General features: G+C 44.7%; 1 protein-coding gene across 1 annotated transcript in view; it reads left to right on the forward strand.

Moving 5' to 3' along the window:
* Window positions 1-22,417, forward strand: part of NUP205 (nucleoporin 205kDa) — a 74,555-nt gene that overhangs the window by 39,165 nt on the left and 12,973 nt on the right. The window contains exons 16-33 of the mRNA XM_006861156.1: window positions 1,808-1,907; window positions 2,250-2,387; window positions 4,405-4,594; window positions 6,545-6,665; window positions 8,256-8,337; window positions 8,613-8,777; window positions 10,073-10,197; window positions 11,337-11,451; window positions 13,116-13,265; window positions 14,444-14,515; window positions 14,892-15,049; window positions 15,531-15,611; window positions 16,421-16,612; window positions 17,612-17,879; window positions 17,970-18,068; window positions 19,354-19,502; window positions 20,340-20,531; window positions 21,434-21,555. Of these exons, the coding sequence (XP_006861218.1) occupies window positions 1,808-1,907; window positions 2,250-2,387; window positions 4,405-4,594; window positions 6,545-6,665; window positions 8,256-8,337; window positions 8,613-8,777; window positions 10,073-10,197; window positions 11,337-11,451; window positions 13,116-13,265; window positions 14,444-14,515; window positions 14,892-15,049; window positions 15,531-15,611; window positions 16,421-16,612; window positions 17,612-17,879; window positions 17,970-18,068; window positions 19,354-19,502; window positions 20,340-20,531; window positions 21,434-21,555 (2,519 nt within the window). The remainder of the gene's footprint in view (window positions 1-1,807; window positions 1,908-2,249; window positions 2,388-4,404; window positions 4,595-6,544; window positions 6,666-8,255; window positions 8,338-8,612; window positions 8,778-10,072; window positions 10,198-11,336; window positions 11,452-13,115; window positions 13,266-14,443; window positions 14,516-14,891; window positions 15,050-15,530; window positions 15,612-16,420; window positions 16,613-17,611; window positions 17,880-17,969; window positions 18,069-19,353; window positions 19,503-20,339; window positions 20,532-21,433; window positions 21,556-22,417) is intronic.

The raw sequence follows: 22,417 nt of genomic DNA on the forward strand, positions 1-22,417 counted from the left end.
CTTTGTTAACATATATTTTCTAATTCAATGAAATAGTAACTGCACCCAGGCATTGGTACTAAGTCATTTCAGATGAATCATGGTTCCTGAGAGTTCGGAGCTCCTTCACAAAATGCTCTGCACTGTCTTCAGTGTCTTCCTTCCTAAAACGGTCATTGTGACGCGAGGCTGCAGCGCTCACTCTGCAGGTCTCATTACTTCTCCGCTGAGCATGTGTGTACCCTCGAGTGCTACTACTCTTTTCCTGACGACCATGGATTTCAACCCCACAAAACATCCCCTCCGTTTTGTGACTTTAGTTCAGTATTGGAAGTCATCGTGAGGCTGAACTTGTATTACCTGTGTGTGAGGTGCTCTGGATTAAGACTCCTAGGTAACCTAGCATGATAGAGGCAGTGCATATATTATGGACTCCTGGTGTGGATCAGCACTTGACTGTGAACCACAAGATGAGCAGTTCAAACCTACCAGCTGCTCTTCAGAAACCCTATATCAAACAGGGACGGTACGAGTTGGAATGGACTTGACGGCACTTAACAACGACAACAATGTTATCATGGGGTCCTGTTGTAGTGTAAGGTCAGCAGTTCAGACCTACCCACCGCTTCTTGGAAACCCTGTTGTTGTTAAGTGCCGTGTAGTCGGTTTGATTTAAAGTAATCCTGATAGGGTTTCCAAGGAGCAGTTGGTGGGCTTGAACTACTGACCTTCTGGTTAGCAGCCCAGCACTTATCTTGCTTCTCCTTCAATGCCACACTAGGAATCCTGTACAGGATCGCTATGAGTCGAAACCGTATCAACAACAAACTCATTATATATGTTGTTGTTGTTAAGTGCCATCGAGTCAGGGGCTTCAAAAAGTTCGTGGAAAAATCCCATTATCTTTCAATTCCATTTTTTCCATGAACTTTTTGAAGCCCCTTTCTATTGAAATAAATAAATTTCCTGGACAAATTGGGGAAAATATAGAAAAATGGAATAATTAAAAAAAAATCTAGCAATCTCATTTCCCAAACACATCTTTGATAAAATGATGTGCAGTGAAAATTATGATTTTTTTAAATCATTGTTAAAAACCCACCATGCATTCCGTTCCCACATCCAGCTGTATTAAAAATTGACAGAATGGGTTTTTAAAAACCAGGTTTAAGTTTACAACATGCACAGATGTGTCTATCAATCTATTTTTCCCTTTGTCAGAAATACATTTCCTTGTTATGTACCTTTAAAACATCTTTCTAATGGAGAGGTAAGAATGTGGCCAGTGGGTTGTGGCCATTTGGGGTGTGTCTCCCCGTTGCCAGTGTCTACTTCACTTCTCTGGTTAGAGCCAGAAGATGGGCACTAGTCTGGGAATTTGAGGACCCGCTTGGCTTCCATGTTGCCAAGCATCACGCTCTGGCGTTGGTCCACTGCTTGGAGTACCACTTGCTTTACTTGTGAACTAAGGGTAGTTAGGATTGAGGATGATCACTGAGTTTCCCACTGGATTCTTAGGGGAAATGTGCAGTATTCCACACTTAGGAGAATTCCTCACGTCTGGTGTTGTTTAATGATAAATACAACTACATACTAAGGGAGCCAACATTTATACATTTGCTAATGGAGCCAACATATCTGCTTTAGAAATGTTTTTAAAAGTGGTGCTTTTTAAAATGGCGTGCCCATGAAAAATTAGCTAATTCATTATCCTTTAGCCAAAATAAAGCATTAAAAAAAATAAAAAGTCCTGTAGCATCAATTGCTAAAGTAGATGAGGGGCTTCCCTCATTGTGGGGGTGACGGAAGTTTCTGCCTCTTTCTCTAGTGGGAAGTGGCTGAGGTGGTTCTGGAGGTGTTTTATAAACTGCTCAGAGATTATGAGCCGCAACTTGAAGACTTCGTAGACCAGTTTGTGGAACTGCAAGGTAAGTGAATTCTGTCATTTTCAAATCAGAGTTAGAATTTCACCTCATCTGTCACATTCGTAGTAGTGGTTTCTGTTGAAAGAAAATAAAATGAAACATAACTGAAAGTAAGGCCAAGGACGCCACCTTTCTCATTCTCGCCTGAGCTAACTAGCGTGGGACAGGGACGGTGTGCTGACCAGCCCGTGCGGGTTGCCACGGGATACGATTAGTGGCATTGTGTTGAAGTTGAAAGTTGTCTGCATCTGCTTTTAGATGCATTGAGAAATCACATACATGAAAATCAAAAGCATGACAAAAACATGAGTTCACCTCCCCTTGACTGTGTTGTATTCTCTTCAGGAGAAGAAATCATGGCCTACAAGCCCCCTGGCTTCAGTCTGATGTATCATCTTCTCAATGAGTCACCCATGTTGGAGCTGGCTTTGAGTTTACTGGAAGAAGGAGTAAAGCAGCTTGACACGTATACCTCTTTTCCTGGTACGTGCCGAAATGCCTTTATGTTATGTGAACAGTGGGTGATTTCATCCTTTGTAAAGTGAGGGTTTGAAGTGGATTGTCACTGAAGCACTTTCCACAGTCAGACTGTCTGTATCTGTTGTGGTGGGGTCAGCGGGCCAGCCAGTGGAAATGTCCTGTGAGAAGAGACCTCATTGGAGCGGTTTGTTTATTGCTCACCACAGGGTCATGTGTTGTTGTTGTTGTTAAGCCCATTGACTTGATTCTGACCCATAGCAACCCTGTGTAGCGTTTCTAAGGAGTGACTGACTGGTGAGCTTGAACTACCGACCTTGCGGTTCAAACCAACTTTGCAGTCCAGCGCATTAACCCACAGCACCACACCAGGATGTCTACCAGGGTCTTGTGTAGGTGGTTAGAATTCTCTTCAAAGAACCTTAGTGATGCAGTAGGTTAGTGTGGAGCTGCTAACTGTAAGGTCAGTGGTTCAAACCCACCAGCTGCTCCCCTGGAGAAAGATGAGGCTGTCTGCTCCTGTAAGGATTTCTAGTCTCGGAGACCCTGTGGGGCAGTTCCACTCTGGATCTATAGGCTTGCTCTGAGTCCGAAGTCACTCAGTGTCAGTGGGTGTCATTCTCCTTGTATCACTTCAATCTGCTGACCTGTAAATGTAACTGACACTTTGTTTCCCAGTAGTATTTGTAAAAGCTCTCACTGTAGTTCCTGATACATCGTAACTGTTCAGTAAGTTTTAGTTTAGTATTACTACTAAGACTCCTTTTAGTCCTGGTGTGGCGCTGGAGGATAAATTGGACTGCAAGGTCAGTTTGAAAGGTCGGTGGTTCAAATCACCAGCCACTCCATGGAAATCCTATACAGCGTCGCAATGAGTCAGAACTGACTCAAAGGCACTTAACAACAACAACAACAACAACAGCTGAGACTCCCGGTATGGTGCTGTAGGATCAGCACTGAACTGAGAACCACAAGGTCGGCAGTTCAAACCCACCAGCTGCTCCTTGGAACCCCTATTCAGGGTTGCTGTGAGTTGCAACTGACTGAGCCACACTAAATGAAAACAACAACCAGGCCCTAACATTCATTGTGTCTTGTTTGAAGTTTTTGTTGTGAATTGGGTGAAGAGTGACAGAGCCTATTAGTTTTCCATTCAACAATGCATGCACGTTTTGTTTCAGTCCTAACATTTCGTGATAGCTCACTGTGCACCCGGCTCTTGTATAAGCAGAATGCACATGTGAACTCATTCTACACAGAAGCCCTAGTGGTAGGTCTTAACTGTTTTCATTTCACAGCTGAGGTAACTGAAGCAAAACATGGTTACACATTTTTTCCCAGGAAGACTCAGCTGGGATTTGAACTTAGACAGCTAGGCTCCTGGTGCAGGCTCTTTACCACCCTGCTATAGTGCCTCCTCTCAAGGTGGTTGCACTGTAAATGAGATCAGCGTGTGAGCTGTAACTGGAATCAGAATGTACAGATAAGCAACTGGAAAGAAATGGGCTACAACATTACCTTTGAATGATAGGCTTATAGATGACCCTGCTTTGTATTTTCTGTTTGTTACTTCCCAGATTTTCCACAATGAGTATCCATTCCTCTAAATCAGAGCTTCTGGGCACTGGTGGTGTTTGTTGTTGTTGTTGTTGTGTGCCGTGGAGTCGGTGGTGTTTGGGGCTGAATAGTCCTTTGTTGTGAGTGCTGTTCTGTGTCCAGTAGACCTCTGCTCACTAGATGCTGCTAATACTTCCCCTCTGATGACAGCCAAGTGTCTCCAGACTTGGCCAGATGTCCCCTGAGGGACATACCCCTGGTTGAGACCAATGATCAGGGAAGAAATGAAGAAGTGACTCGAGAAAATCATCTTATGAAAGTCATCTGACCCCCAAGTCACCCCAAAGTGTGAAAAGCTGGCAGCCTTTTCAACCTAGAACGTGCCCTTGATCTTGTTCCCCTAAGATGTGACTCTACGTTCCTAAGGTGAATTTGGGGTCTTTCTAAGTCCAGTTTTGGTTGGTAGGGAAGAAACATTTGGAAAGAGCAGTTCAGCATTGCCTGGCCCTTCTCAATCTGACTCTGCAAAAGGAGACTCACTTCATGGACCTTCTACGGGAGAGTCAGTTGGCACTGATAGTGTCTCCTTTAGAACAGCTGTTACAGGGCATCAACCCCAGAACCAAGAAGACGGACAACGTGGTGAACATTGCCAGGTAAGTTACGCCTGGAGGTACAGAAAGGGGGAAATGGACACTGCTTTGATTCCTAGTCAGCTTCAATCCCTGTCCTTGGGATGGAGAGTCGAGGGTGGGAGGAAGTGACTCATTTTTGTCTTCCCTGCCCCTCTGGTTTTAATGACTCTGAGCCTCACCATTTCTTTTCTTCCTATTTTATGTCCTAAAAATGTCTAAACCTAAATGGTCTGTCTCCTGCAGGGAAATTGGATGTTTGCGTGATAGGGATGGGGAGTCAACTGGTCTCCATATATGGTGGTTATTGGTTCGGACTCAGCCTCTCTGTGTAGTGTTTCACAGGCTAGAAAGCTTTACAGGAGCAGAAAGCCTCCTCTTCCTCCTGCGGAGTGGCTGGTAGATTCCAACTGCTGATGTTGTGATTAGCAACCCAACTCAGACTCCACTACACTACCAGGCCTCCATATAGATGCATTAGAGGGTATACCAGCTGCTCCTCAGAAACCCTATACAGGGTTGCTGGGAGTCACAATGACTTGAGGGCATTATATGTGTGTGTGTGTGTATATATATATATATAAAATATACATGTATAAAAGAGAGAAAGAGAGTGAGTCCTGGTGTGGTTCTGTAGGATCAGCACTGGACTGCTAAGCACCAGGCCAGCAATTCAAACCCACCAGCCACTCCTTGGAGACTGATTTGATGGCTCTTAAGAACAATGTGTGTGTGTATATATATCTCCTCTAATACTACCACTACTAAATCAACAAGGTGACTATTAAATGAAGAAATTTTAAAAAAACATCATAATCATTTTCCCTTTTGTAAAGGAGAGTCACAAGTTAGTAGGTGTGATCATCCATTGCGTTTCTGTTAGACATTCGCAGCTTAAGAGGGAAGGTATTTCTTTAGTACTAAAGACTCAGAAATATCCCCAAGTTGTTTGGTAACAGATTTGCCTTAGCATTTGGCCCTCGTCCTGTTCAAGTAATAAGAGATGTGTAATGTACAAAGGAGCTGAGGTGGCGCAGTGGCAAGTGCTCAGCTGCTAATGGAAAGGTTAGTGGTTCGAACCTGTAGCTGCCCCTTGGGAGAAACAAGAGGCTGTCTCCTGGAAAGGTTCCAGCCTTGGTGACCCGGTGGGGTGATTCACCCCCATCCTCTGGTCAGAGTCCACTCCATGACAATGGGTCCAATGTATGAAGGGTGAATGTGACCTTTGTTCATAAAAATAAATGACTGAAACTTATATTTAATTGTAAAACAAAAATTGGAATCAAGCTAATGATTCGATACAAAATGACTAAATAGGCGATGAAATGCTATATCGTTGCTACAGTTCTTATTTTAAAGGCATTTTTAATAATTTGGTAAGATGGTTGTAAAACGTTAACTATAAAAGCAGAGCAAGCGACTGAGCTACAAGTGGCTCTCTCAGAGTGCGTGCTGACTTTGATTTCTTCTTTGTGCTTTTTTTTGATCCTGAACATATATATGTTAATGCAGTTACTAGAACATTTATTTCTTGTTGCGGATGTCACATGGTCGGCCAGTTACCTACTCCGTCCAGGACTTCTGGCTGGTGGGATGAGCTGTGGGCCAGGCTGCATCCCCATAGAGTGCTGCCTGGGCCCCGGAGGCCCTGGTTCTCCATGCTCTTTGCATCTCCCATGTGTCTGAGCAAAACACAACACGCTCGAACTTCCCCAAGCTGTTTGAAGAAGTAAGCAGAGCTTACAGCAGGTCTCCAAGCATCACTGCCCACCTGCCTGATCGTCCACAGCCAGATGTTTACGTGACTGTGGCAGGACTGGCAACCTTCCACCCCACCCTGCCCCATGGCTCCCTCACTGGTCACGGCGACGACAAAGACAGATCCCCAGATTAGCTTTTAAGCAGATAGCTGATGGAGCCACTGTCCTGTCTTGTCTCATCACATTGTTCTTCAGCTGTATTCTCATTTTCAAGGTATCTCTACCATGGCAACAGCAGCCCCGAGTTGGCATATGAGAGCGCCAAGATCCTCTGCTGTATCTCTTGTAACTCCAACATTCAGATAAAGCTGGTTGGCGATTTCACTCAGGACCAGGTAACTGATTGTCGTCCTGTTTGGGGTGCATTCTGCCTACATCCAGAGTCACCGTGTTCGTGGAGACATTGTGATCTTGTTAGTGGAAACATCCTCCAGTAGGAGGTAAATTCACATCCTGTGTTTGGGGATCAGACTATTTAAGTGCTGAGTACATACGCGTGGCTCCGTAGCCTAGCGTAAGTGTTGCAGCTCCAAGCTCAGTCAGGTGGTCAGGTGGTAACTAACACTGCTGCTTGTGCTTTCTGCCTCAGTTCTGAGGGGGCGGCTTTTGCGGTCTTCCAGTGGTCCATGTCTGTGGCCGTTCCTGTGATCTGAAACTGTAGAGGGTTTTATGTGTTCGCCTTCCACTTGGACTAGTTCTGTGTCTGTTCACTGGATAGCAGCAGGTGGGGAAGCTGCTGGAGCGCCCTCGCTGTGGACATTTATCCCATCAGGCCTTTAAGTGGAGCCTAGGAGGCACAGAGCTGAAGTGCTAACTGACAGGTTGCTGGTTCAAACCCACCAGCCTCCCTGCTTCTGTAAAGATGGCAACTTTGGAAACCCTATTGAACAGTTCTCCTTTGTCCTACAGTGTTCCTACAAGTCATCAGGTAGAAGGCAATGAGCGTGGTTTTTTGGGTATCTCTGTGTTGGACATCAGTGCGTTAGTTGGGGGAAGGATCTCATTGTTTCCTCTTCCACAGTGTTTTAAGCTGTTGTGGCTTTGGGTGAGATGGGTCTGCACTTTGTGTATTAACTGTTCCTCATGTTGCAGAACTTTTAGCAGCCCTCGTGCCTTGTTTACTATCTGTGAGTCATGCCCTCCATTCTGAATGCACCCACAAGTGTTGTTACTTCCCGGGTGAAGGACCACTGTTCATGATAGTCAGTTAATGTCAATCTGTGACTTCTGGGTGAGCATCATGAAATTGCCCAGGAAATGCATGGCATCTGTCATTATTGGATATTGACATTGATGTTTTTTTGTTAGCTGCTGGCATTCATCTCACTGTAGCTTGTTGGTACCAATTTTAACATGTTGCCAGACTCCTAAAGAATATGAGGGTCTCCCACGTCTCTGCCCAGAAGTGTAATACTGGTGATGGGCAGCAGCTTTCCAAAGAGAGAAGATGACATGAAGGTTTATCTGATGCCTTAGTCAAGAGCTCATAGCATTGGGCAGATAATGAAGTGGTCATGAGACAGCAGTTTGTTAATGTTGAAAATAGTTTGGTTCTTTGGAAGGAAAGTGAACCTTGGAAACCAATAAAGTTTTGACATTAAGCATTGGACTGTAAATCACGAAGTGGGCGGTTTGAGTCCATCAGCTGCTCTGTGGCAGATAGATGAGGTTGTCAGCTCGTGCAGCCTTGGAAACCCTCTACAGGGCTGCAGTGCGTCGAAACCGACTCGTTGTCACATAGCAATGACAAACAACATAGGCAATTTAAGGAACTGATGTTTCTGTGACTTTAAACAAATAACTAAAACCTTAGTATTTTATTTGGAGAGGATTTGCTTTTTATTTTTACAGTTAAATGTTTATAAATGTCTATCATATTTAGAAGCTTGTTTATGATTTGTCGTTTTCTGTTTATCTGGTGTCAGAGTGTAAGTCAGAAGCTGATGGCTGGCTTTGTGGAGTGTCTGGATAGTGAAGATACTGAAGAATTTGTACGTCTGGAAGACGGTATGTGTGCCTTTGATGATTGTGCAAGCATTTGACATAAATACTTGCTATTAGGGAAGGAAACTAAACTGTAAGAAACATTGGGAATTGGTTAGAGTAAATGTATGTTTTGGGGGAATCTTTTGTAACAGATCTGAAACCAAAGTAATGGCTAATCAGGCGAACTAAAACATATATATATATATATATAGGAAATTTGGAATAAAAGTTTTATATTTTAAATAGGGACTTATGCTAACTTTGCATCATTTTGTAACTTTGATTTCCAAATTCAGGATCAGAATCTGAGAAGAAGTTAGTGATGATTCGTCACGAAACAAGAATCCACATCTTGAATCTTCTCATTACTTCTCTGGAGCGCAATCCACCCAACCTTGCTCTCTACCTGCTGGGCTTTGAGTTAAAGAAACCCGTCAGTACCACAAACCTGCAGGACCCAGGTACGGCCACCAACACGCAGGCATTCATAAACCTCTATCTTCTTATTTGTGTATGAAGTGTCATGTGTTGGCTTCTGGCCTCATGGGATCATTCACTGAAAGAAGGAAAGAATGTATAAAAGGTGATGGGATGGCTGATTTTAATACTTTGACCAAGACGTGACCAAATGAACCTCAGACAATTAGCGTTTATCTGTTTTCTGTGTGACTGAGAGGACATTTCTGAGAGTGTGTGTTTATAGAATGTAACCTTTGTAGAGGTCATTGTAACAGTATGACACCAGCCATTTCTCTCGTGGTACTCTACTCAACTGGGCTGGATACTTCACAGAACTCACACACCTTCCTCCCAGTTCCGAGGTTTATTAAGAAAAGTTAATAGGTTACAAGTCAGGGTTAGAAATGCTTCTAGCAGTTTTTCCATTCATACAGGCCTCTTTCTGTCCAGCCAATGTTACAAAGCTCTTCAGGGCACAGCCTTCATGAAGGCACTCAGCTTGAAGGCATTTGGCTCTAGCTCGGTGGCTCAGCAAACCTAGCGCACACCCCCGTTAACTGCCTGGAGGTACCCCACTCTGTAAGGAAGCCTCCTGCCCAAAGCCACTCAGTTTTACTCACTCCGTGGGCTGGGAAGAAACCCGCTGCTCCGGCTCATGCTGTGGCTTTTGGTTCTGATGCTGCTTTTCGTTTGTCACTCCTCCGGTGTCATGCCTTTCTGTCCCTGGGTAGAGGAGGCTCAGCGCACAGGGTTCTCAGGACCCAGAGGACGCACTCCTCCCCTGACTCTTGTTCTTTGGTGACAGTGAGATTCTTTTCTCCTGCTTCTGAGATAGCTCATTGTAAGCCCTTCAGGATGATAATGTTGACCAATCCCCTCATTCGATTTCCAAATGTTTACAGTTTGTTGTTGTGAAGTGCCATCAAGTCTGTTCCAACCCATAGTGACTCTGTAGTGTTTCTGAGGAGCAGCTGGTGAGCTTAAACCGGCGACCTTGCAGTTCAATGGCTTTGCAGTCTGGTGCATTAACCCACAACCCCACGCCAGGTCCCCAGTGTTTACAATTACTATCCTGTTACAGTCACTCACATGTGAATCATATTATCTGTTAGCATTTAGCCCCATCTGCTGTTTGTTACCAAGACCTTCAGGAAAATGTCATTTTGTGGCAGTTTATAAAGACAGTGGCTCAAACAAACATTGAAGAATTCACTACACTGCAACCATTACAGTTTTTAATGCAGACATTGGTTTGTTTGTTATTTAAAAAGTTGACTTTCATTTTGATGATGTGCAGGAGTGCTGGGTTGCCCAAGGACGTGCCTTCACGCCATCTTAAACATCTTGGAGAAAGGAACCGAGGGCAGAACCGGTCCAGTGGCAGTGAGAGAGTCTCCTCAGCTCGCTGAGCTGTGTTACCAGGTAACAGGAGATGGTGCTGGGGAGAAACTTCACTAGATGTTCCAGCACACTGCAGCCCTGAGTCTCGTAGACTGACTTCAATGAGTTCATTTAGTAGTCTGACCAGTCTCTTGTTTGTAGGTCACATCCGTAAAGCACAAACCCTAAGAACTTGTTGATCCAAAGATATGCTGACCACTTGAAAAATGTGGGAAGTGGGATTTTTGTCATGAATTTTGATCGGGTGGTATCAACACTGTGCTGGCTCCTGTAGCTTTTTGGTGAAGAAGTAGTGGATTTGGGTGAGAGCTCTGGGCCCTTAACTAGCCAGACAACTTGGACTTGCTGTGAGTCTTTTGAGTCTCAGAAACTGTAACCTGTGAAAAGGGCTCTTGGGAGCCTTTGATGCCAAGATAGTGACAGAACCCTTTAAGCCCTTTGAAAATGATGAAGTCGTACACCTGTATGAGGTGGTTGTTGTTGTTGTTGTTAAGTGCCATCGAGTCGGTTCCGACCCATAGCGACCCTGTACAGGGTTTCCGAGGGTGTAAATCTTTACGGGAGTAGAAAGCCTCATCTTTCTCCCACGGAGCAGCTGGTAGTTTCAAACCGCTGATCTTAAGGTTCGCAGCCCGATTCGTAACCATTATGCTACCAGAGCTTCCTTATGTATGAGGTGGTAGAGAGTCAGATTTGTATATAAAGTAGAATGAGAACTTTGCTTTGCGTATTGACTTTAGTTTATTGTTTTACTGCTGTTATAAATATTTTAAGGACTGCTTTATAAGGGAGCTCTGGAGGCTTCGTAGAAAGCTTTACGGTCTCGGAAACCCTTGGGAACTAATGTCCCTGTCAGAGTCGATTCCACAGCAGTGGGCATGGGTTTGGTGCTTCTTAAGATGTGATGAGGGTCTCCATGTAAGTGGCAGCCCGATTCCCATTTTGTATCCGAAACACATCATTCTCTTCTAGTGGCAGGGGCATTTCCGCTGGTTACCCTCCAGGGCCTACTTAAAATTCAGAACTTAGGTTTGACGTGTGTGTGTACCTGCTTTTCTTGATTGTTGCTGGGTCTTTGTTTCTGCTGAGTAGATCTATGTTCATATTTTCCATTTTAACAACACTGACTTGGTGTTCTCGTGGTGGATTTCATTCTTCAGGTGATCTATCAGCTGTGTGCCTGCTCCGAGACATCTGGCCCCACTATGAGGTACTTGAGAACCAGCCAGGATTTCTTATTCTCTCAGTTGCAACATTTGCCTTTTTCTAACAGAGGTAAGAACTGATTTTCCCTTATTATTGTATGACAGATTATTAAGTCCAAGGTCGAGTGATTTTACTCAAGTGCTGTTTTGGGGAGGAGTTGTAGGGTCTGTGAAATTCTGGTTTCATTTGAGTCGCTTCAGTTGCTTTATCACCTTGGGTCACTTTTTTGTGAGTGTTGAGTAGTCTGATTTTGTAACTGCTGGCAGTCCTGGTGTGATGCTCTAGGACCACAAGGTTGGCGATTCAAACCCACCAGGTGTTCCTCAGAAACCCTATCTATACAGGGTTGCTGTGAGCCGAAACCAACTCGACAGCACTTAACAATATCAGTAAAATTAGTGAAACACATCATCAAGGATGGACTTTGGCTCTTTTACTAGCAAATAAAAAATTGAAGATTGCGTTTGAAGGGACAAGAAGATTCTGGAAATGTAGATTCACAAATGAAAATGGCTTAATGAATTTTCCTGTGTGTCCTGTGTACAGATGGCAGGCAATTCATGTTTTCAGATGAAGAGTAGACCCTGACCATGGTGGACATCATTTATGACTGAGGTTATGGGCGTGACCATTACCCCAGGCTCCTAACTGTGCTGTACCAGGATGCTGCTTTATGCTGTTTTCTTTTCGAATGATCTTGAACGATTTTTACATTCAGATTATAACCAGACAGTGGTAGATTCTTGTGTTCTTTCAGTCTTCATGTTTAGGAAGTCTGTACGTAAACAATTCTGGTGACCAGTAACTGTCAGCCTCCAGTTCATGTTTTAGAGTGATGATGGTTTGAGACCCTTGGAACTTACCTATTCTATCTAATTTAGAAGAAAAACTGTTTCTTTCCCTATGATGGTATCTGTTTTACAAAACAGTCCTGCTCTGCTTGGTAGGGTTAGTGGTAATATTGGTATTTGTGTTGTTTGGTGTGAAGTCTGTGTTTCTACTCTCCTCATTTAGAACTTGAAAGCCAGGCCTATTAGAAAAATACTGGATTCAAAAGTTCCTAATAGGTCAGCAGTGCCCAGCCCTAATGATATTTTCAATCAAATGCCTTTATTGCCAGACAGAGAATGTTATCCAGTTAAAGTTTATTTTCCTCCTGATATATTTGCTTTATGAAATTAAAATCAAGATGTATGATGAATGTTTTACAAGGTCGTGTATTTGAAAATTGGGCTGTTGGTGTGGTGCTATAGGATAAGCACTGGACTGTGAATCACATGGTCAGCAGTTCAAACCCACCAGAAACTCCTTGGAAACCCTCTAAGGGTCGCTATGAGTTGGAACTGACTCGACAACACTTAACGACAACAACAACAACTTTTGAAAATTACTCACTTTTCTTAAAGTATCAAGTTCTGTATTCATGAGAAAATGCAACGTACTTATAAATCTGTGCATTTTTGTGAAGTTCTCCTGATATTAAAAACTTGATTTTCCTTTCTGTCTATTTCTTCTTTTTTTCCATCTGCTTTAGCTCTTTTATCGTAGACTTATTTTTCTTCATTGGATTTTCTTTTTTGCTGTGTTTACAGTGATAAATTGTTATGTTGCCAAGTTTCATAAATGATTGACAAACTTAAGTGGGGAAATATGTGGTTAGTTGTAGAAGTTTAGGTCTATTCTGAGTTGGTGTTAGTGCTGTGGGACCCTAAGACTCTGCATCTCATTTCTAGAATATGAAATATCGATGCTGAATCAGATGTCGTGGCTTATGAAGACCGCCTCCATAGAGCTGAGGGTAACGTCCCTGAACCGCCAGCGCTCACATACCCAGAGACTACTGCATTTGCTGCTGGATGACATGCCGGTGAAGCCGTACTCAGGTGACCCTGTGGCTGCTGCTGGATAGGACAGACCCACTCGGTTTTGTAACAGCACTCTCCCTCTTCCTTCCTGTGCTTAACTGTTTCTGTGTGTCCTTCTTACCGACCCCTTCCTGCCTTCTGAGCTTTATCCCTGAGCAAATGCTGCTCTTTTGGTCTCGTGTGGTTGATTGTTCTAAAGAGGGCATGCCTCCCTGGTGTCTGTTCACCTTAAGCCCTGGCTGTCGTTTGGCTGGAAGTTGAGTTTGGAATGAGTTCAGTTCCAGGCTTGAAGATGGTTAAGTGCCTTTATTCTCGGTGATTCTACCAGCCTCTATTAGACACCAGTGAGCCTGGTCTTTCGTATAATTTTGAATTTTGTCCCACATTCTTCTTCCACGCTATCCAGGGTAGCTGGGTCCCATCTGGTCCTTCTGATCTCAGGGTTGTGGAAGCTGAGGCTCATGTGACCTCTGCTAGTCTTTTGGACTTATGGTTTCCACGCCTCTTTGATTTTCTTCACTCTTTTTGCTTTGCACAGGGAGAGACCAACACTTGGATCTTAGCCACTCGAAGGCTGTTAAGACCTAAGCAGAGTAGGATGTAGAACGTTGTCCTAGTGGGCTGTGCTGTGCCAGTTGACCTTGATGTACTCGAGCCATGGTCCTGAGCCTCCAGTGACTCTGGGTTTTTGTTTTCTGTGTAGCTGCCTGGAAGCACAGGTCTAAACCTCCCACTCAGGTCATGCTTGTTTCGTAGGCCAAAACAATGCTTTCTGCCTTTGTAAGTTTTTCCCATAAAGAACAGACATTTCATATCATTTCATGATTGTAGTTAATGATTGTTTTAAACATCCACGTTATGTTATAGCTACGTGCACAGAATGTTCACTGGAGTTTGTCACACTGAACAGCACGATCCCAGCTAGCCCATTGTGACTCACACGTGCAAATCATCTCCTTGGCGAGGTTGGGCCTTGCCTCTCTTAGAGTCCTGATTATCCTCTTTACAGAGTCATGTGAAGAATGAGAGGACTGTTGGGAGAAAGTCTTTGCATTTTAATGATCTATTTGTAGAGGGCTCTTTGACCCGGAAGCACTGACCTAAAAATAAAATGTCTTAAGTTTGTTGTTTCCACATCGGTGTAGCTTTAAGACTGTGTTCTTTTTTCTGATCTGTTATTTTTGATGCTTCATCAGATGGCGAAGGAGGCATCGAAGAAGAAACTAGATCCGTCTCGGGCTTCCTACACTTTGACACTGCCACCAAAGGTAAAAACCGTTTGAATTTGTGGTATGTTTATTTTGTAGACATATTTTTGGTATATGCAATAGCCTTTAAAACATCAAGGGAGTACTATGCCTGGGGTTTACAAATTCTCAATTCGTGTAGAAAAGTTCCAGAAAGAATTATTGTTCCACCGCACTCCCCGTCTTTCTTTTTTTAATAGTAAGGAGTAGGGTGTGGGAAACAATTGCTAACACATAGGTGTTTCAGAAGTGAAATCAGATTTAAACCTCAACACTGTCTTTGCTTCCTGGGCTGCTCTGCTCGAATGTAGCTTTTGTGGAGAGGGAGCTGAGTGTGAAAGCTGCTCTTTTCCTCCTCGTCCCTTGTCACAGTGAATGGCTTTTCGTTGTTTCCTAGTCCGTAGAAAAATTCTAAGTATTCTCGACTCAGTTGACTTCACTCAAGAGATCCCTGAGCCTTTGCAGTTGGATTTCTTTGACCGGGCCCAGATTGAACAGGTCATTGCAAATTGTGAGCACAAGAATTTACGGGGACAGACGGTTTGCAACGTGAAGGTGAGGACTGGTTTAAAGTTTCTGCAGTAACCAGGTTCAGACTGAGTCCCCAGGAAAACCCCCAAAACATAACCATATAATTAACTTTTCTGATGGAGATACTGGTTGCTTCCTTACTAAACTTTGGTTTTCATAGTCAAACAGCTGGGGTATGGGGGGTCAGCTGAAGGAGCTGAACAGACTTCTCTGGAAGGCTCCCATCCTCTCTTAGAGGTCATGCCACCCAGTTAGACCTGTGGGCTGCTTGAGTGATTTGTTATCTACCTGGGATGACCTCACCAGTGGGAAGAAGGTACCCAGGTCCTTGCATCAATTTACCTGCTGCAGAGGCCTGGGCATAAGGGCCACTTTCTGCTACATTGGGCAGGACCATTGTTAGATGTCTCTAGAGGTGTGTGCAGCTCTGTACCATGACTAGGGGTCACTGCTCTCCCAGTGACTCACGTGGCCCTGTTTTTTCCCTCTCTTTCCATCTCTGTAGCTGCTCCATAGGGTTCTTGTAGCTGAAGTCAATGCCCTTCAGGGGATGGCAGCCATTGGACAGAGGCCTCTCCTGATGGAGGTAAGCCCCACAGAGCATGTGCTGACTTTGACCTTGAACTACTGAAGGTACTGGCTAAAAGACGGACCAGTATGTAGTCTTGAGATGCTGAAAAGTAAAACTCTAATGAGATCTCACTTCTGACTTCATCATTTCTTTACACTGAACTGCAGTTCATAGCTGCTCTCTGGTATGCCAACCTAAATCCTGTCTTTGCTGCCAGGCTCGTTAAAGCTCTGTGTCCTAGACAGAAGGAACAGACATGCCAGGGAATTTGCTCTTCAGCTGAGACTGTAGACAGTTGTAGTGCTCCAGGACAGGTAGACATGGACAGTTGAAGGAGTAAGAAAATGAGGTTAAAAAGCTCTTCTTTACCCAGACCACCTGCCACCTTCATTTACACACACGCAGTCCGTTTGCATGTATACCCTTCTATAGTATTTCAGGGCCTTGGCCATCAGTATAGCATCCTGATAGTGCTCTGGGTACGGGCTTGGCTGCTAACCGGAAACGTCAATAATTTGAATGCCAGCCTTCGTGGGAGGAAGATGTGGCAGTCTGTAAAGATGACATTTTTGGGGAACCCTGTGGGACAGTTCTGCTCAGTCTTATAGGGCGGTTATGAGTCAGAATTGACTTCGTCGGCAATGGGTTGGCCATCAGCATACGATGTGGAGTTATCTGCTGTGTGACTTGCATAGAGTAGGTTCCCACAGCCTCCTCCAGGTGTTTTCTGCGTGTTGGACATCAGAGCCTGTTGATACCAGGGAGCTTTTTTGTGCCTGTGCGCTGACTCTGCCACCCTGTGTTTCCCATCTCCTGGTCTCTAGGAGATCAGCACTATTCTCCAGTACGTGGTGGGACGGAACAAGCTACTGCAGTGTCTCCATGCAAAGCGACATGCCCTGGAGTCGTGGAGGCAACTGGTGGAGGTCATCCTGACAGCTTGTCCCCAGGACCTCATTCATACCGAAGACCGGCAGCTGATCATCCGCGACATCTTACAGGACGTGCATGACAAGGTGCTACACGTTCTGCTTCCTTTCTTGCTGCTGGACAGATATTCATAGAGCATGTACACAAATTGAGCTTGCCATCTGAATTGTTAAAATTTTGCATCAGTAGTTAAGTGGAATTGTGCCCATATTGAGGCTTATCTTGAGGAGAGCTAGATGGCATCTGGCTAATGCTCCTGAGCAGTCTGATCTGAGCAGAATAGGATCGAATACGGAACAGAAGTCAGATTCTTACAGTATTCAAACTCAGTGGGCCAGTTAGACAAGAGAACGTCCTGAGACTATGGTCCTGAGACACTTTGTAAACCTTGAATCAAAATGATCCCCTGAGGTCAAAGTTTAGCAAAATAGCAGATGAGCACGCAAAAGAAAAGCTGTTACCTGGGATGAGGGCACCCCATGAACACACCATCCATAGGATGTTACCTGGGATGAGGGCACCCAATGAACACACCATCCGTAGGATGTTACCTGGGATGAGGGCACCCAATGAACACACCATCCGTAGAGTCCAACAGGTCAGCTGTAACTCTAAAACAAAGATGCGAAGAGAAGCAGTCAGGGAACTAGGGGACTGGAAGTACAACAACCAGAACACAGTGAAATGGACAATGTAGAAATTGTCAAATGAGAACCTAATTTTCTTTGTAAACTTTTTATAAATAATACTTATTTAAAAAAAAACACCTTCTTGACAAAGAGATGAATGCACACTAATCATTCAGGTTGCATGTCACATAGCGTGGGCATCATTTATCTAGAGAGACTGCCCTACTGAGTGGATTTCTCTAGTGGTGGGGCCATTTAAATGAACTTCCAAAGAAACCTCCCTGAAAACTCTGATAGCAGTGACTTGTGGTTAAGAACACACTAAACTATACCTACATACGTTCATTTTACCCTCTCATATTCTTGGCAGTGTTTGAGAGCTGAATGCATATAAAAAGTGTTAGTGATTGTAGCTGCCAGCAGAGTCCGAACCCTCCTTTTTCCTTCTGCTCTAAGATACTGGATGATGAAGCGGCCCAGGAGTTGATGCCGGTGGTGGCAGGCGCTGTGTTTACCCTGACGGCCCATCTCAGCCAGGCTGTCCGCACCGAACAGAAGCAGCTGTTGGTCCTGGGGCCCAGAGAGGCCCACTATGCTTTCGTGTTTGACAGTGCCTTCACCTCGCCTCCTTCTGCAGAGAGCTCCATGGTGGGCTTTACTTCGATTGGCGATTCTTCACTTCACATCATATTGAGGAAACTGTTAGACTTCATTTTGAAGACAGGTCCTTTGATCTACCTTCACTATAGATTACTGTTTCTGTACTTGCTTTAACATTAATGAAGAAGGATTTCGCCTTACTCTGCTTCCCCAGGTGGCGGGTTCCAGCGCGTGAGGACCCACCTGTACGGCTCTCTGCTCTATTACTTACAGATTGCCCAGAGACCTGATGAACCAGACACATTAGAAGCAGGTAAAGGCATTGGGCCCTGGTCATGCCAGCTTTCCTTAGAGACTGGCTCCTTTCAATTAAACAGCAGTCACTCTTCCGAGTTTTGGAGTGAATACACCTTTGGGTGACCATTGAAGCAGCTACTCAAAAGTCTAGGAAGAATGGTTAATGTTTTAAAGGATCCCTTGTGGTCGAGTGAGACCCCTGGTGGTTGAGTGATTGAGCACTTGGCTGCTAACCACAAGGCCAACTGCCCAAAGTCACCAGCTGCCACGAGAGAAAGATGTGACAGGCAGTCTTTGTCCTTACCACCTTAAATTGAAGACATGAGTACTGTGAAGAAACAAAAACCCCTCAACCCTTCAACAAGTTCATTGGAAAATCCCATTGTCTTTTCATTCCGTTTGTCCACTAAGGTTTTGAAGCGACTTCGTATACTTCTGTGACCCCTGTCTTGCCTCTAGTCCCACCGGACAGGATGCTGCAGCTCACTTCCCTTTGCAGTGCCTTACAGGGCGCATCTAGTGGGGTCTCCCAATGGCTCTAGTCTTCCCCAGTTATGGATGTAGCATTTGTCTTATTGAAGGACATTTAAATGTTTGCTCACTGGAGCGCTGCTTCAAATATCCTATCAGATGCCTGTGTTAGTATTGCTCAAGAAGGGTGCGTCATGGTGGGATTTCCATGCATACAAGTTGATACTCTTAATGTTTTTTAAAGTTGTATTGTAAATGGAGTGAAGATTTACAGGCCAGATCATCAGCTTTACATTCATAAACTTCGTTTCATTACATTCATATACTTTGTTTCATTATAATGATTGCAATCTCCTTGTACCATCAGTTAACAGTATTTGCCTCTATTCACTTTAATTCCTGCACTTCTCCGTACATTTATACATTTTCACTTCAATAGATTCTACCAAATGGCCTCCTGACAAGGCTTTAAACTTCATTTGGGGTTTTCTCTGGAGAATTTCCCCAAGTTGAATTTCTTGGTCAAAAGAGGTATATTTAAAATACTGAGAAATATTGCTGTCTTCACTGACCTTGGACTCCTGGTGTGGTAGGATAAGCACTGGCCCGCTAGTCACTAGGTCAACAGTTCAAACCCACCAGCCACTCCTTAGAAACCCTGTACTACAGGGTCATTATGAGTTGAAATCGACTTCCCAGCACGTCACAGCAGCAACAACAACACACTGCCCTTAGCATTTGAATTGTGTATGAGAGGTCATCACTCAGTTACCAGACTGGCTTTCATTGGGGCTGGGGGGGTTCCCTTTTGTCTGTTTTAATGCTTTTAGCCAAGAAAACCATGTGGGAGAGGCTGACGGCCCCTGAGGATGTGTTCAGTAAGCTGCAGCGAGAAGACATGGCCATCATCGAGAGCTATGGTGCCGCACTGATGGAGGTGGTGTGTCGGGACGCCTGTGATGGCCATGAGATCGGCAGGGTAAGGACGCATGTTGGAACGGACGTCTTTGCTAAAAGTGCAGTGTGGCCCTTACGTACTGAGAATTGTTTTCTGCGCTGTATTGAATAGATTGGTTTATTTTCTCTGCTTTGGGACTTCCATTTCATATGTTTTGTTTCCTTCTGTTCTAAATCTTAATTAGTTGAGAACTTTCCCAGAGTGATCGGTTTGCTCACGTCTGAGGTAAGCCTCACACCAATAGAAACCACCACACAGATGTGGCTGGCTGTATCTGTAACTGAGTATGCCGGATAAGCAGCCTTTAGTTGAGCATAGCTTACATCTTTCTCTGCCTAAGTGCTTTAGGAGAAGAATTTGTGTTTTTATTTCTTTAAAATAGTGTTGTGCACTCGTGATCATGCCACGAGAGATAACTTCGCAGTGAAACCATTTATTTGAAAATCTTGTGATGAGACAAGATTTTTAAAAATAGGGTAAAGCAAAGTATGTAATAAACTCTCAATTGTATTTTATAAAAGAATGAAAGTATTCTTATGCCTACAAAAAAGATCAGGAGGAGATAGACCACAATAGATTAACTGAGCTAATCATAAAAGGCATGTAAAATTTGACAGTTAGAAAAAGTAATTTTAAAAAATTCCATTTTTTCAATAGTTACGTCTAGACTTTCATGCCATTATTTTAATGTGCTCAGTTTTGTTTCAGGCATATACCTTTACCCTGAAAGTTTTACTGATAAATGGAGGCAGCTTTATTGTAAGCAGCTATTCATGTCCTTGTTGGACAAGCTCCGACGGTTTGGGGTAGAGGCAGGTGCTGGGGTGGCTTGGTGACTGGGCTGTGCTCTGCCCCTAGATGCTGGCCCTGGCTCTGCTGGACCGGATTGTGTCTGTGGATAAACAGCAGCAGTGGCTTCTGTACCTCTCCAACAGTGGCTATCTCAAGGTGCTTGTGGACAGCTTGACGGAAGACGACCGGACTCTGCAGAGCCTGCTCAGCCCGCAGCCTCCCCTTCTGAAAGCCCTTTACACCTACGAGTCCAAGATGGTAAGGCTCTGGACGTTCCAAGTGACAGCAGCAGGTTTTAGACGTTACAATGCAAGTGGGCCATCCACTCAAATATGTCTTCTTCTCTCATAAACTGTAATTACGTTTGACGAGTTTTACATTGTGGGGTCTGGTAGAAGTATGTGCTCTGGGTTTGTCCAGACTGGGTTTGGGTGACCCTGAGGACTATCTGATGGTGGGACTTCTGCCTGCCACTCCCTCAGTTGCTGCTCATGGCAGCTCGGACGGACGTCCAGTGCTCTCGAAAGACAGTAGAGGGCCAGCACACCTCAGACAACATTGGCATGCAGATGTGCTGGGTCTGCTGTAAGCATAAGAGATTCAGTACAGTGTAAAACAGTATGAAACCAGTTCTGACTCCAGCAACCCTATGGGGACAGAGTAGAACTGTTCCTTAAGCGTTTCTGAGAGGGTCCCTCTTTGTGTAAGAGCAGAGACGGGTCTCTCTTGGCATGGCTGATGGGTTTGAACCGCTGACCTTGGGGTTAGCCATCCAGTGCCTCACCCACTGCACTGTGACCAGTGTACGTTCCATGCAGCATGTAATCCCTCACTTCCTTTCCTCCAAGCCTGTATGAAAGTCTCTGTTTCCTGCTACTACATATGTCACCACATAGAAGCACTGCAGTCAGTTTTTCCCGCCTGCACTGGTTTATTCAACAAGCCTCTGTGGTGCACTTCCTGCGCTCGAGGCGTGGTGCTTGGTGCTTGGTGTTGGACACGCAGGTGTGAGGTGCACAAGTCACCTGAGCAAGCAGACGCTTCAGGCATGTGACGCGCTGTGCCACGTCATCCTCACAGAACCGCCTTCAGGAAGTTCTGTGGCGACTAGAGATCAGAAGTCTAACTGTCCCTGGGCCTTTCTGTCTGTGCCTCCGTAGGCTTTTCTCACTAGAGTGGCGAAGATACAGCACGGTGCTCTGGAGCTGCTGAGGGCCGGGGTGATCGTGCGGCTCGCCCAGTGCCAAGTGTATGACATGCGCCCCGAGACGGATCCACAGGGGTAAGTATCCACAGAGGCAGGAGTCCTGAGAGAAAGAGGACATTCCAAACTTACCATTGCCCCTGGCTTCGCATTCTGAAGGAGCGGTAGTCTTATCTTGATGACGTTTTCCATACTTGTTAAGTGCCATCAAGTTGGTGCCGATTCATGGGGACCCTGTATAGAGTTTCCAAGGAGCGATTGATGAGCTTGAACCACCGACCTTGCGTTTCAAACCCACAGTGCCATAACAGGACTCCAAAAATATCAGGGCAGAGTTTGAACTAGACCTCTGCCATTTGCTAGTGGATGGAGGTTCTTCAGAAAGGAAAAAGCAGGGAGGGACCTAGTACTTTTTCACTTGAAGGGGAAATGGGAGACTTGGTTACTAAATGTGTGTCTTCCCATCTTCCGTTTGTGTTGAGTAGTAGCGCAGGTTTCACACAGTGGTCTTTGGTGTAGATTTGCTCTTCCTGATGTTAATAATTTGGATGCAGATGCCACAGTATTTGTCCCCCTTTTTTCTCAGTTCCCTGCTACTTTGACAATTTTATATGAATTTTTCTCATGAGGAGTTCTCCACTTCAAGCTTTTTAGCAGATTTCTCAGCTGTTGGAATGGGGCCTTTCCTCCCTGCCTGGCTCAGCTTTGTTCATGATTATTATCCAGCAAGAGGCATCATTTGGGTCGCTTGAGTCATTTCATTCAAAAGATCCATCGCCAAACTGAGTGCGTTTTTCAGTCTTACCTACAGAACTTTTACCACCAGAGGAAGGGAAAAAACGTTTGGTATTTCTCTCTGAATTTTTAAGCATGAGAATTGTTAAGATTTTCAGGTTCAGTGAAGACCGAGTTCCTTGTACCCCCGCCCACGGCCTGTCGC

This window comes from Chrysochloris asiatica, unplaced genomic scaffold, assembly GCF_000296735.1.
Source record: "Chrysochloris asiatica unplaced genomic scaffold, ChrAsi1.0 scaffold00041, whole genome shotgun sequence".
Taxonomy (NCBI): domain Eukaryota; kingdom Metazoa; phylum Chordata; class Mammalia; order Afrosoricida; family Chrysochloridae; genus Chrysochloris; species Chrysochloris asiatica.